The 16,143-nt window shown below is 44.5% G+C and overlaps 1 protein-coding gene across 6 annotated transcripts in view; it reads right to left on the bottom strand.

Annotated features, from left to right (window-relative positions):
* LOC123992809 (BCAS3 microtubule associated cell migration factor-like) overlaps positions 1 to 16,143 on the bottom strand; it is a 384,557-nt gene that overhangs the window by 121,065 nt on the left and 247,349 nt on the right. Inside the window, exon 25 of one of the 6 annotated variants that reach the window (XM_046294341.1) lies at positions 14,621 to 14,947. The exons of the other annotated variants lie outside the window; for them this stretch is intronic. Within the exon in view, the coding sequence (XP_046150297.1) occupies positions 14,937 to 14,947 (11 nt within the window). The 3' untranslated portion in view covers positions 14,621 to 14,936. Of the gene's footprint in view, positions 1 to 14,620; positions 14,948 to 16,143 lie in introns of those variants that run through there. 6 annotated transcript variants of the gene reach the window in all.

The raw sequence follows: 16,143 nt of genomic DNA, 5'->3' as shown, positions 1-16,143 counted from the left end.
AGTTCTCCCACTTAAAAATATGAGAGAGGCCTGTAATTTTCATCATAGGTACACTTCAACTATGACAGACAAAATGAGAAAAAAATCCAGAAAATCACAAATCACATTGTAGGATTTTTTATGAATTTATTTGCAAATTATGGTGGAAAATAAGTATTTGGTCAATAACAAAAGTTTATCTCAATACTTTGTTATATACCATTTGTTGGCAATGACAGAGGTCAAACGTTTTCTGTAAGTCTTCACAAGGTTTTTACACACTGTTGCTGGTATTTTGGCCCATTCCTCCATGCAGATCTTCTCTAGAGCAGTGATGTTTTGGGGCTGTTGCTGGGCAACACGGACTTTCAACTCCCTCCAAAGATTTTCTATGGGGTTGAGATCTGGAGACTGGCTAGGCCACTCCAGGACCTTGAAATGCTTCTTACGAAGCCAATCCTTTGTTGCGCGGGCGGTGTGTTTGGGATCATTGTCATGCTGAAAGACCCAGCCACATTTCATCTTCCATGCCCTTGCTGATGGAAGGATGTTTTCACTCAAAATCTCACGATACATGGCCCCATTCATTCTTTCCTTTACACGGATCAGTTGTCCTGGTCCATTTGCAGAAAAACAGCCCCAAAGCATGTTTCCACCCCCATGCTTCACAGTTGGTATGGTGTACTTTGGATGCAACTCAGCATTCTTTGACCTCCAAACACGACGAGTTGAGTTTTTACCAAAAAGTTATATTTTGGTTTCATCTGACCATATGACATTCTCCCAATCTTCTTCTGGATCGTCCAAATGCTCTCTAGCAAACTTCAGACAGGCCTGGACATGTACTGGCTTAAGCAGGGGGACACGTCTGGCACTGCAGGATTTGAGTCCCTGGCGGCGTAGTGTGTTACTGATGGTAGGCTTTGTTACTTTGGTCCCAGCTCTCTGCAGGTCATTCACTAGGTCCTCCCGTGTGGTTCTGGGATTTTTGCTCACTGTTCTTGTGATCATTTTGACCCCACGGGGTGAGATCTTGCGTAGAGCCCCAGATCGAGGGAGATTATCAGTGGTCTTGTATGTCTTCCATTTCCTAATAATTGCTCCCACAGTTGATTTCTTCAAACCAAGCTGCTTACCTATTGCAGATTCAGTCTTCCCAGCCTGGTGCAGGTCTACAATTGTTTCTGGTGTCGTTTGACAGCTCTTTGGTCTTCGCCATAGTGGAGTTTGGAGTGTGACTGTTTGAGGTTGTGGACAGGTGTCTTTTATACTGATAACAAGTTCAAACAGGTGCCATTAATACAGGTAATGAATGGAGGACAGAGGAGCCTCTTAAAGCGGTCTGTGAGAGACAGAAATCTTGCTTGTTTGTAGATGACCAAATACTTATTTTCCACCATAATTTGCAAATAAATTCATTAACAATCCTATTTTCCAGATATTTTTTTCTCATTTTGTCTGTCATAGTTGAATTTACCTATGATGAAAATTACAGGCCTCTCATCTTTTTAAGTGGGAGAACTAGCACAATAGGTGGCTGACTAAATACATTTTTGCCCCACTGTAAATACAAACACATATATACAAACACATATATATACAAACATACACACACATATATACATATATACACATGTATATATAAAACATACATATATATACACATATATATATATACACATATATATATATATATATATATATATATATATATATATATATATATATATATATATATATATATATATATATTACATACAGACACACTTATTTTAATGGGGGATTGGAAATGATTGGAAATATTTTAAAGCTGATATACCCCCCTCCAAAAAATAAAAAAATAAACCTGATGGTCACTCTGACAGAGCTCCAGAGTTCCTCCATGGAGATGGGAGAACCATCCAGAAGGACAACCATCTCTGCAGCACTCCACCAATCAAGCCTTTGTGGTAGAGTGGCCAGACGGAAGCCACTTCTCAGTAAAAGGCACATGACAGCCCGCTTGGTGTTTGTCGAAAGGCACCTAAAAGACCACGAAAAGCAAGATTCTCTGGTCTGATGAAACCAACATTGAACTCCTTGGCCTGAATGCCAAGCATCACATCTGGAGGAAACCTGGCACCATCCCTACGGTGAAGCATGGTGGTGGCAGCATCATGCTGGGTTGATGTTTTTCAGCAGCAGGGACTTGGAGACTAGTCCGGATCGAGGGAAAGATGAACAGAGCAAAATACAGCGAGATTCTTGCATGAAAACCCGCTCCAGAGTGCTCAGGACCTCAGACTGGGGTGAAAGTTCACCTTCCAACAGGACAACAACCCTAAGCACACAGCAAAGACAACACAGGAATGGCTTCGGGTCAAGTCTCTGAATGTCCTTGAGTAGCCCTGCCAGAGCCCGAACATCTCTTGAGAGACGTGAAAGTAGCTGTCCAGCGACACACCCCATCCAAACTGACAGAGCTCGAGAGGATCTGCAGAAAAGAATGGAAGAAACTCCAAATACAGGTGGGTCAAGCTTGTAGCGTCATACCCAAGAAGACTCGAGGCTGTAATCGCTGCCAAAGGTGCTTCAACAAAGTACTTAGTACAGGGTCTGAATACTTATGTAAATGTGATATTTCAGTTTTTATTTTTAATAAAAAACATGTTGCTTATTTATTACAGGGTACTGTGTGTAGACTGATGAGGGGAAAAAACAATTTAATACATTTTAGAATAAGCCTGTAACGTAACAAAATGTGAAAAAAGTAAAGGGGTCTGAAAACTTTCCTAAATTCACCGTATGCGTGTGTGTGTTTGATCAGCACGAGGGGAAAGAGGGTCATCAATTCTTATTTAAAGCCTGTTCCATGTGGCCATTTCAAACAACAACCCGTATTAGAACAAATTGACCTGCGTTTGCAAATCACTCTCAGTACAGCGGATGTGGGGCTCTTTCTAAATTTCCCTGTGGCTCAATTTAAAACAATGGAACACTTTCAGAGAAGAAAAACATGACCAAAAGTGATGTATTCATCACTTCATCAGTGGACATATAGTGGACATATATACCACAAGCATAAAAAAAGGCTTACAATTCCAGAGAATATCTGAGAGAGAAAATACACATTTTGAAAAACAAAAAAAAGTTAGGTTGGAGGGGGATGAGTGTATTCGTAAATATCAATAAACACAAGTCTTCTGTCTCGGAAGCTTCCTGCTTTATTTGATTAAGCGGGGTGAAAAACAGAGCAGTCATGCTCCTTGCTTTTCTTCCTCTCCCCTTCCCCTGCAATCTTCGGCTCCCTTAATGGGAATCGGAAGTTTAAGTGGAGCAGCCTGGCTAGCCCCGGCCTAACCTCCCCATCTGGAGGGGTACTTGCCAGCCTTGGGGCTACTTCCAACCCTTCCCAGCTGTTGGGTTTGGGCCCTTTTTGTTTTCGTGGGCTTGAGAAAGCATATTTTTATAAATGATTGCCATATCCTCCACCAGCTGCTGACCCTGCTCTCTCCGACTCGCATCCCTGAATGGGGCATGGTACTCATTTAGGGCACCGGCCGGTGGCTCGCTGACCCCACCGCTGTTAGCACGCTAGCAAAACAGCTATGACAGTCAGCACACTGGCCAACAGCTCTGTGTCAAAGACTTGGAGCTATTAATACACTAGCAAGCACTACAGGTCTGAGTAAATGAATGGGCCGAGCTCCCTGCCATCCAGGATCTCTATACCAGGCGGTGTCAGTGGAAGGCCCTAACAATTGACAAAGACTCCAGTCACCGAAGCCACAGACTGTTCTCTCTGCTACCGCACCACAAGCAATACCAATGCACCAAGTCTAATCAACAGGACACTGAACAGCTTCTCCCCTCAAGCCATAAGACTATGATAGTTAACCAAATAGCTACCCAAACTATCTGTATTGACCCTCTATGCAACAACTCTTTTGATTCATCACATACTGCTGCTACTACATTTTTTATTATCTATCCAGTTGCCTAGCCACTTTAGCCCCACCTATATGCACCGTACCAGTCAAAGGTTTGGGCACACTTACTCATTCAAGGGTTTTTCTTTATTTTGACTATTTTCTAAATTGTATAATAATAGTGAAGATATCAAAACTATGAAATAATACATACGGAATCATGTAGTAACCAAAAAAGTGTTTCAGATTCTTCAAAGTAGCCACCCGTTGCATTTTCTCAACCAGCTTCACCTGGAATGCTTTTCCAACAGTCTTGAAGGAGTTCCCACATATGCTGAGCACTTGTTGGCTGCTATTCCTTCACTCTACGGTCCAACTCATCCCAAACCATCTCAATTGGGTTGAGGTCGGGTGATTGTGGAGGCCAGGTCATCTGATGCAGCACTCCGACACTCTCCTTCTTGGTGAAACAGCCCTCACACAGCCTGGAGGTGTGTTGGGTCATTGTCCTGTTGAATTTTTTTTTTTATAGTCCCACTAAGTGCAAACCAGACGGAATGGCATTTCGCTGCAGAATGCAGTGGTTGCCATGCTGGTCAAGTGTGCCTTGAATTCTAAATAAATCACTGACAGTGTTACCAGCAAACCATCCCATCACACCTCCTCCTCCATGCTTCACAGTGGGAACCACACATGCGGAGATCATCTGCTCACCAACTCTGCGTTTCACAAAGACGCGGCGGTTGGAACCAAAAATCTCAAATTTGGATTCATTAGACCAATTGAAATGCATTCCAGGTGACTACCTCATGAAGCTGGTAGGGAGAGTGCCAAAAGTGTGCAAAGCTGTCATCAAGGCAAAGGGTGGCTACTTTGAAGAATCTCAAATATAAAATATATTTTGATTTGTTTAACACTTGTTTGGTTACTACATGATCTCATAAGTGTTATTTCAAAGTTTTGATCTCATCGCTATTATTCTACAACGCAGAAACTTGTAAAAATAAAGATAAACCTGGAATGAACATGTGTCCAAACTTTTGACTGGTTCTGTATATGAACACTAATATATCTTGATTAGATAAGTATTCAACCCTCAACCCCCCGATTTTGCCTGTGCGTAGCTCTATTACGTTACTTTTTATCCTAAATAACTCTCTAGTCCTTGTCGATGACAAGAAAACCCATAACATGATGCAGCCACCACCATGCTTGACAATATGAAAACTGGTACTCAGTGATGTGTTTGCCGCAAACATAATACTTTGCATTCAGGACAGGAAGTTAATTTCATTTTTCGCAGTATTACTTTAGTGCAGTGGTTCCCAAATGTTTTATAGTCCCATACCCCTTTAAACATTCAACCTCCAGCTCTAGCACAGACATTTGGAAACAAAACATGCCAACTTGAAAAATAAGCCACGGGAGTTTTTTTGAGCGAGAATTAAGACGACTATTAGTAAGTAGTAAAACATGTATAAAAGCAACAGATACCATTAATAAGAAGGGGCTAGAAGCGTCTTATATGGTGAACTACCGAGTGGCTAGGACAGGCAAGCCCCATACTATTGTGGAGGACTTAATTCTTCCTGCTACCGCGGATATGGCTGGGACAATACTGAGGGAAAAGGCCCAAAAAACTATACAGACAATGGCTTCATCAAACAACAGTTTCACGACGCATCAGTGAAATGGCAGGAGATGTTTTTTTATTTTTTATTTTTTAATATTTTACGCCCTTTTCTCCAGTTTTGTGGTATTACTTAGTAATTACTATCTTGTCTCATTACTACAACTCCCTTACGGGCTCGGGGGAGACGAAGGTTGAAAGCCATGCGTCCTCCGAAACACAACCCAACCTGCTTCTTAACACAGCGCGCCTCCAATCCGGAATCCAGCCGCACCAATGTGTCGGAGGAAACACCGTGCACCTGGAAACCTTGGTTAGCGCACACTGCGCCCGGCCCGCCACAGGAGTCGCTGGTGCGTGATGAGACAAGGATATCCCTACCGGCCAAACCCTCCCTAACCCGGATGACGCTAGGCCAATTGTGCGTCGCTCCACGGACCTCCCGGTCGCGGCCGGCTGCGACAGAGCCTGGGCACGAACCCAGAGTATCTGGTGGCACAGCTAGTGCTGCGATGCAGTGCCCTAGTACACTGCACCACCCGGGAGGCCCTAGGAGATGTTTTTAAACAATTACTGCTTCGTTTACAAGCCAGTGAATTCTATACATGATGACATGGCGGGCCTGGCACAGCTCCTGGTATGTCTGTTACGTTTATGGGGGCGTCAATTAAGGAAGACATCCTCTTCTGCAAATCACTGGAAACCAGGACAACAGGAGAGGATATTTTTAAAGTACTGGACAGCTTTGTGACATGAAATGGACTTTGGTGGTCAAGATGTGTTGGTATCTGTACTGATGGCTCAAAAGCCATGACAGGTAGACATAGTGGAGTGGTAACGTGCGTGCAAGCAGTTACTCCCAACGCCACTTGGGTACACTGCAGCATTCACCGAGAGGTGAAAGGAATGCCTGACAGCTTAAAAGACGTTTTGGACACTACAGTGAAAATGGTTAAAGCAAGGCACCTGAAATCGCATGTATTTTGTGCACTATGCAGTGATATGAGCAGAAACCATGTAACGCTTTTACAAGTGTGCTGGTTATCAAGGGGCAAAGTATTGACACATTCTTGTTTTAAATTGAGAGACGAGCTTAAAGTTTTCCTTACTGACCATCATTTTCACTTGTCTGACCGCTTGCATGATGATGAGTTTCTCACACGACTGCCCTGGGTGATGTTTTTTCCCGCCTGAATGATCTGAATCTAGGATTACAGGGATTCTCTGCAACTATATTCAATGTGCAGGCCAAAATTGAGGCTATGATTAAGAAGTTGGTGCTCTTCTTTGTCTGCATTAACAAGGACAACACACAGGTCTTTCCATAATTGTATGATTTTTTTGTGTGAAAATGAACTCAAGGTTACAGACAATGCCAAATGTGATATAGTGAAGCACCTGAGTGAGTTGGGTGCGCAATTACGCAGGTACTTTCCCAAAATGGATGACACAAACAACTGGATTCGTTATCCCTTTCATGCCCTGCCTCCAGTCCCACTTACCGATATCTGAACAAGACAGTCTCATCGAAATTGCAACAAGCTGTTCTGTGAAAACTGAATTTCAATCAGAAGCCACTGCCAGATTTCTGGATTGGGCTGCGCTCAGAGTATCCAGCCTTGGCAAATCACGCCGTTAAGACACGGATGCCCTTTGCAACCACGTACCTATGTAAGTGTGGATTCTCGGCCCTCACTAGCATGAAAACTAAATGTGTGCGGAAAATGATTTAAGACTAAGACTCTCTCCAATACAACCCAATATTGCAGAGTTACCTGCATCTTTCAAGCTCACCCTTCTCATTAACCTGTGGTGAGTTATTCACAATTTTCGATTAACAAATAAAGTGTTTTATGTAAGATGGCTAAATAAAGAGTAAAATTATTGATGGTTATTATATTATTATTTGTGCCCATAAGAGCTCTTTGTCACTTCCCACGAGCCGGGTTGTGACAAAAACTCACACTCATTCTTAAGTTTAATAAATGTATCGTATAGTGTGTGTGTGGCAGGCTTACAATGATGGCAAAAAACAACATGTGAGAGTGTGCTGACCCTGGTGCTAGAGAGGGTACGCAGCTGGAGGTTGAATGTTTGAAGGGGTACGGGACTATAAAAAGTTTGGGAACCACTGACTTACATCAACAGCTTTAAGGGCTGTTAGCACGGTAGCTAGCCAAACATAACAACAAAGAGAGACAGGAAGAGAGGAGAAGAGGAGGCGTAAGACACACCTTGGCTGCCTTCTTAGTGAAACTTTTAAACCCCTAGACAACCTGCATTCCTGAAATACCAGTCCCCCTGCATGTGTAAAGGGGCTGGCCAAGCACCGGGTGTTGATGAAAAATGGATCAGGCCTTGTTAGCGCGGAGGTGGAGGTGGGTGGTGGTGCCAGCACACAGTGTGCAGGGAGGGATGGAGGGGGGCAGCATGTGTGTGCTGCTGCATTAAGTATGAGGGCCTGTCTGTTGGATTATTCACAAGGCCAGAGACTCCTCAGGTGAGGGCGACACAGCCCACAGCCAAACAAGCCTGTTCTTTCACAGTGTGTTTTTTTGCGCAGACTTTTTCCACGGCTGGTGGACCCTCATACACACACCTTCTTTACCATCAGATTGTAGTAGGCACATGCAAGGTGTATATCCATAGAGAAGGGTACGAAGCATAGCTACATACACCCTCTTGGTGCTGTCGACACGTTCCCTCTCCCAACCTCCCGTTGCCTCCCGTTTCACCCCTGTGTCCGACAGAGAGAGAAACACAGCTCGTTTCCATGCTCTGTCTGGTAATTGCACAGTAATACTTCATTATGGCAGGGCTGTAATTTGGGACCAGACTCTTCAAAGCAGCTACAACCTCCTTGCGGGCGGCCACGGATACTTTAAGTCCACCCAACGGTCGTTCTGTTTGGACTACTATTGTTTTTGGCTTACCGGAACCTTCCAAAATACACACGGAACGGCAATCACTGCGTATTTCTGCGTTATAATTGTGGTGCTGATTACAAAGTAGAGGATAAATGGCTGAAATTGGGCCGGCTGGAGAGCCAAAGAGAACACACAGTAGAACAGTGAACAGGAGAGAGACTTCTAGTCAGACACTGTGGAGGAGATGAAACTACTACTGCAGTTGCCAGTTGTTGACCTGGGGTGTGTTCAGGAGGATCAAACATTCAGAGGTGTTGCAAAAAACACTTTGAAGATCAATGAGTTGCATTCAAGGATCAATGTTCGGGATGTTATGGTATTGGCAGATACCCCCAGGGCAGGTGTGAGGGTGAGTGGAGTGAGAGGGGTGCAGTGTGTATAATGTGTGTGTTACGAGAGATGGGGCTATGTGGAGTGGAAGTGTGCACGGGACGTGGTCTGTGTGTGGACAGACGGAGATCCAGACAGAGAGGACGACCAATGGACTAGGGACTCACTGGGCACAACAGAATCACATGCTGCTCATTTGGGTTGGAGGTTGGAGACATTCAGTATCCAGGTCAGGATGCCCGGTTCACACTCAGACTTAGCTGTGTTCACTTACTTAGGTGGTTTTCACCCAAACATGAAACAGCTTTATTCATTTGTTAGGGCAATAGTTTATTAGTAGAATGCTGTAATAAGTTGTAGTGTGGCGATACAGATGGTGTGTCTATCTGTATCACACACAACAGAGATGTACATGAAAGTCCAATCTGTAACCAAAACACTGATGGACTATAATGTCTACATAGGCTGGCTGTGTAGCGGTAAGAGCCTACAACAGGGTGTACAGTACTAACCGTAGGATAGGACCTGTGAGTCCAGAGAGAATTATAGTTTAAACAAAGCCCTGCCACCTCCCCTTCCTTCCTCAGTATAAATAATTCAACACACACAGTCACACACTCTGCTCCTGGCTCTCCTTGTTGTGTTCATTATACACACACATGGTCACACACACACACACACACACACACACACACACACACACACACACACACACACACACACACACACACACACACACACACACACACACACACACACACACACACACACACACACACACACACACACACACACACACACACACACACAGCCAGGGGGCTACATCATGCAAGGATGTCTCCCTCTCATCCACAATACACACAACCTGCACGCAGTGGTATAAAGTACTTAAGTAAAAATACTTGAAGGTACTACTTAAGTAATTTTTGGGGGTTCATGTACTTTACTATTCATATTTGACATATTCTACTTTTACTTCACTACAGTCCTGAAGAAAATAATGTACTTTTTTACTCCATACATCTTCCCTGACACCCAAAAGTACTTGTTACATTATCAATGCTTAGCAGGACAAGACAATTATCAAATTCACACACTTATCAAGAGAACATCCTGGGTCATCCCAACTGCCTCTGATCTGGGGGACTCACTAAACACAAATGCTTTGTTAGTAAATGATGTCTGAGTGTTGTAGTGTACCCCTGACTATCTGTAAATGATGACTGAGTGTTGGAGTGTGCCCCTGACTATCTGTAAATGATGACTGAGTGTTGGAGTGTGCCCCTGACTATCTGTAAATGATGACTGAGTGTTGGAGTGTGCCCCTGACTATCTGTAAATGATGACTGAGTGTTGGAGTGTGCCCCTGACTATCTGTAAATGATGTTGGAGTGTTGGAGTGTGCCCCTGACTATCTGTAAATGATGACTGAGTGTTGTAGTGTACCCCTGACTATCTGTAAATGATGACTGAGTGTTGGAGTGTGCCCCTGACTATCTGTAAATGATGTCTGAGTGTTGGAGTGTGCCCCTGACTATCTGTAAATGATGACTGAGTGTTGGAGTGTGCCCCTGACTATCTGTAAATGATGACTGAGTGTTGGAGTGTGCCCCTGACTATCTGCAAATGATGACTGAGTGTTGTAGTGTACCCCTGACTATCTGTAAATGATGACTGAGTGTTGGAGTGTGCCCCTGACTATCTGTAAATGATGACTGAGTGTTGTAGTGTACCCCTGACTATCTGTAAATGATGACTGAGTGTTGGAGTGTGCCCCTGACTATCTGCAAATGATGACTGAGTGTTGTAGTGTGCCCCTGACTATCTGTAAATGATGACTGAGTGTTGGAGTGTGCCCCTGGCTATCTGTAAATGATGACTGAGTGTTGGAGTGTGCCCCTGACTATCTGTAAATGATGACTGAGTGTTGTAGTGTGCCCCTGGCTATCTGTAAATGATGACTGAGTGTTGTAGTGTGCCCCTGACTATCTGCAAATGATGACTGAGTGTTGTAGTGTGCCCCTGACTATCTGTAAATGATGTTGGAGTGTGCCCCTGACTATCTGTAAATGATGTTGGAGTGTGCCCCTGACTATCTGTAAATGATGTCTGAGTGTTGGAGTGTGCCCCTGACTGTCTGTAAATGATGTTGGAGTGTTGGAGTGTGCCCCTGACTATCTGTAAATGATGTCTGAGTGTTGGAGTGTGCCCCTGACTGTCTGTAAATGATGTTGGAGTGTTGTAGTGTGCCCCTGACTATCTGTAAATGATGTCTGAGTGTTGTAGTGTGCCCCTGACTATCTGTAAATGATGTCTGAGTGTTGGAGTGTGCCCCTGAATATCTGTAAATGATGACTGAGTGTTGGAGTGTACCCCTGACTATCTGTAAATGATGACGGAGTGTTGGAGTGTGCCCCTGACTATCTGTAAATGATGACTGAGTGTTGGAGTGTGCACCTGGCTATCTGTAAATGATGACTGAGTGTTGGAGTGTGCCCCTGACTATCTGTAAATGATGACTGAGTGTTGGAGTGTGCCCCTGACTATCTGTAAATGATGACTGAGTGTTGTAGTGTACCCCTGACTATCTGTAAATGATGACTGAGTGTTGGAGTGTGCCCCTGACTATCTGTAAATGATGTCTGAGTGTTGGAGTGTGCCCCTGACTATCTGTAAATGATGACTGAGTGTTGGAGTGTGCCCCTGACTATCTGTAAATGATGACTGAGTGTCGTAGTTTACCCCTGACTATCTGTAAATGATGACTGAGTGTTGGAGTGTGCACCTGACTATCTGTAAATGATGACTGAGTGTTGGAGTGTACCCCTGACTATCTGTAAATGATGACTGAGTGTTGGAGTGTGCACCTGACTATCTGTAAATGATGACTGAGTGTTGGAGTGTACCCCTGACTATCTGTAAATGATGACTGAGTGTTGGAGTGTGCACCTGACTATCTGTAAATGATGACTGAGTGTTGGAGTGTACCCCTGACTATCTGTAAATGATGACTGAGTGTTGGAGTGTGCACCTGACTATCTGTAAATGATGACTGAGTGTTGGAGTGTACCCCTGACTATCTGTAAATGATGTCTGAGTGTTGGAGTGTGCCCCTGACTATCTGTAAATGATGACTGAGTGTCATAGTTTACCCCTGACTATCTGTAAATGATGACTGAGTGTTGGAGTGTGCACCTGACTATCTGTAAATGATGACTGAGTGTTGGAGTGTGCCCCTGACTGTCTGTAAATGATGTCTGTGTTGGAGTGTGCCCCTGACTATCTGTAAATGATGTTGGAGTGTGCCCCTGACTGTCTGTAAATGATGTCTGAGTGTTGGAGTGTGCCCCTGACTGTCTGTAAATGATGTCTGAGTGTTGGAGTGTGCCCCTGACTATCTGTAAATGATGTCTGAGTGTTGGAGTGTGCCCCTGACTATCTGTAAATGATGTCTGAGTGTTGGAGTGTGCCCCTGACTATCTGTAAATGATGACTGAGTGTCGTAGTTTACCCCTGACTATCTGTAAATGATGACTGAGTGTTGGAGTGTGCCCCTGACTGTCTGTAAATGATGTCTGAGTGTTGGAGTGTGCCCCTGACTATCTGTAAATGATGACTGAGTGTTGGAGTGTGCACCTGGCTATCCATACATTTGCTTAATATAAGTATTGATACTTAAGTATATTTAAAACCAAATATTTTTTTACTTTTACTTTTATTTTACTGAGTCATTTTCAATGAAGGTATCTTAAATTTTACTCAGGTATGACAATTGGCTACTTTTCCCATCACTGACTGCATGCACACACACACACGCACACACACACGCACGCACGCACACACACACACGCACACACATACGCACACACACACACACACACACATTCATCTATGCGTGTGCGCCACAAAAGTGACAAACACAGACTTCTCCTTCTGCTTTAATGTCTCTACAGGCACACAACATCAGATCAACACTGACAATGTCCATATATTATACAATCCATCAATGTCAATATCGTGTTATAATGTCATCACGTAATGTAAACAATGCAACAATGTTAGTGTACAGCAATTTTAACATTACCGTGCATACAGCACAGGACAGCATGGAAACAGACGTTACAAATATCACGGCTACAGAAGAATATCCTAAATAGATTTGAACGTCGTCAGCGACAGTCAAAACAGAAGCGCTCCTGGTAGGGGTGTGAGAGGGGCTTAGCTAGCATATATCTCTACCATAAAGACATTAACAACAGGAGTGATGGAGGAAAACATCTGACTGTTCACTGAGAGTACAGAACATTAGGAACACCTGATCTTTCCATGTCATAGACTGACCAGGTGACCAGGTGAAAGCTATGATCCCTTATTGATGTCACCTGTTAAATCCTCTTCAATCAGTGTAGATGAAGGGGAGGAGACGGGTTAAAGAAGGATCTTTAAGCCTTGAGGCAATTGAGACATGGATTGTGTATGTGTGCCATTCAGAGGGTGAATGGGCAAGGCAAAAGATTGAAGTGCCTTTATGGTAGTAGGTGCCAGACGCACTGGTTTGAGTGTGTCAAGAACTGCAACATTGCTGGGTTTTTCCACACACAACAGTTTCCCGTGTGTATCAAGAATTGTCTACCACCCAAAGGACATCCAGCCAACTTTGCACCACTGTGGGAAGCATTGGCGTGAACATGGGCAGGCATCCCTGTGGAAAGCTTTTGTCACCTTGTAAAGTCCATGCCCTGATGAATTGAGGCTGTTCTGAGGGCAAAAGGGGCTGCAACTCAATATTACGAAGGTGTTCCTAATGTTTTGTACACTCAGTGTAGTGTTGGAGAGGAAACGGGGTCATATTTTGACACAGGGAGCAGAGCGCTACTCTCATACAAAGGAGGTCATCTCCACATAGCCCTGACCTTCATGTGCACCGCCTTTGTCAAAAAGAAAAGAAAAACACATGTTCTGCTCATAAGCCATACTATATTATGTGCCTTGTTCCCAGCCCCTAACGGCAAATGCTGTTCAGTGTTCACTGTGCCTACCCATATCTAGCAATACAACACCTCCAGAACACAACGAGAGAGGCAGCTGGGGCCACTTTCACTCTCACAGTATACAGCTGCAGGCTGGTAGTACCCTGACACTGCACTGACCTGATGGCCATGTTGGGGTCAATCTCTGAGCTGACATGGAGACAACTGTGCCTATAGTCTCCTGAACACAACTTTATCTGCTGCAACCGGTGTGCATTTTTTACAGTGGGGTAAAGGTTCTCTTCTAGTGGTCCTACTCTCATGACTGGCTGGCTGGCTGGCACAGACAGACCCTGACAGACAGACAGACAGACAGACAGACAGACAGACAGACAGACAGACAGACAGACAGACAGACCCAGACAGACAGACAGACCCTGACAGACAGACAGACCCAGACAGACCCAGACAGACAGACCCAGACAGACAGACCCAGACAGACCCAGACAGACAGACCCAGACAGACAGACCCAGACAGACAGACCCAGACAGACAGACAGACCCAGACAGACAGACCCAGACAGACAGACCCAGACAGACAGACAGACAGACAGACAGACAGACAGACAGACAGACAGACAGACAGACAGACAGACAGACAGACAGACAGACAGACAGACAGACAGACAGACAGACAGACAGACAGACAGACAGACAGACAGACAGACAGACAGACCCTGACAGACAGACAGACCCTGACAGACAGACAGACCCAGACAGACAGACAGACCCAGACAGACAGACAGACCCAGACAGACAGACAGACCCAGACAGACAGACAGACAGACAGACCCAGACAGACCGACAGACCCAGACAGACAGACAGACCCAGACAGACAGACAGACAGACCCAGACAGACAGACAGACAGACAGACAGACAGACAGACAGACAGACAGACAGACAGACAGATGTACTCTGTACTCTATGCAACCACCCAGCGCTGGCCCGTGGTCCTCTCCTTCATCTCTCCTCTCGCCTTTCCTCTTCACTCTCTCACAGTGATGGCAAATCAATAAAGGAAGTGGAGGGTCGGAGATGGTGAAATGGACATGCATGCTTTAGAATATAAAAGGAGAGCAAAATAAATCGAAATGACAAATAAATATAAATACGGGCAGAGCGGACCTCCTTTAGGATATACCTGCAGAAAACAAAAAACACAAAAAACACAAAAAACAGTTGTGTTTTAAATTTCTTCTCCTTTTTTTTTAAAGCAGCATGCAAATCCATACCATCATTTTACTGAGCTATTGTTTTGGCAGGGGGCGGTGTCATACTGAGTGATGGGCACATGCAGCCTATCAGAAGCCTAGTAGATAGAGTCTAGACACGCCTCTTTAGTGTATCCAAGGCCGGAAAACCGTTTACTGTTTCCAAGACAAGTGAAAAAGAAAAGTGATTTCTTTCAGTTCTTCTAAATGTCCCATTATGCTGGCGATGGTGCCTTCTGAATAAGAGAGGCAAGGCACTGAGGAGACAGGACAGCAACCTGTACCAGCTCAGCTTCAGCTTAGAACCAGGAATAATAGAAACTGTACAATAGACTCAAACTACACACACAAAGGACACACAAATACACAGTTTTAGGACGCACAAATACACAGGCTCTGACTGGCATCAGGGTAACTGTTGTATTTAAGCAATAAGACCCGAGGGGGTGTGGTATATGGCCAATATACCATGGCTAAAGGCTGTCCTTATGCACAAACCAACTTGGTTAGAGCCCTGAATGCCGATTGGTTGACAGCTGTGGTATACCATGGGTATGACAAAACATTTAGTTTTACTGCTCTAATTACATTGGTAAGCAGTTTATAATAGCAATAAGGCGCCTCAGGGGTTTGTGATATATGGCCAATATACCACAGCTAAGGGCTGAATCCAGGCACTCCACTTTGCATCGTGCTTAAGAAAAGCCCTTAGCCGTGGTATATTGGCCATATACTACACCCCCTCTGGCCTTATTGCTTAATTATATAATGTCATAGCAGTGACGACTGGAAACTCAAATGCGAATTGGGAATCAAATGCGAACCTTTAGTACAGTTTTCATGTGTTGGAGTGGAAATACGCTCATGTGTGACTGGTTGTGTCGCTGAGTAATACAAAAGTGTGTGTGTGTTGCAAGTAGTGGTCTGTGCTGCCTGTCTGTTAGTGGTCTAATTGTGAGCAGGTCCTGTGTGTGTGTGTGTGTGTGCTGCAAGTAGTGGTCTGTGCTGCCTGTCTGTTAGTGGTCTAATTGTGAGCAGGTCCTGTGTGTGTGTGTGTGTGTGCTGCAAGTAGTGGTCTGTGCTGCCTGTCTGTTAGTGGTCTAATTGTGAGCAGGTCCTGTGTGTG

Source organism: Oncorhynchus gorbuscha, linkage group LG13 (genome assembly GCF_021184085.1).
Source record: "Oncorhynchus gorbuscha isolate QuinsamMale2020 ecotype Even-year linkage group LG13, OgorEven_v1.0, whole genome shotgun sequence".
In the NCBI taxonomy this organism is placed as follows: domain Eukaryota; kingdom Metazoa; phylum Chordata; class Actinopteri; order Salmoniformes; family Salmonidae; genus Oncorhynchus; species Oncorhynchus gorbuscha.
Note: the sequence above shows the minus strand (reverse complement) of the source record. Positions and strands in the feature narration are given on the sequence as shown.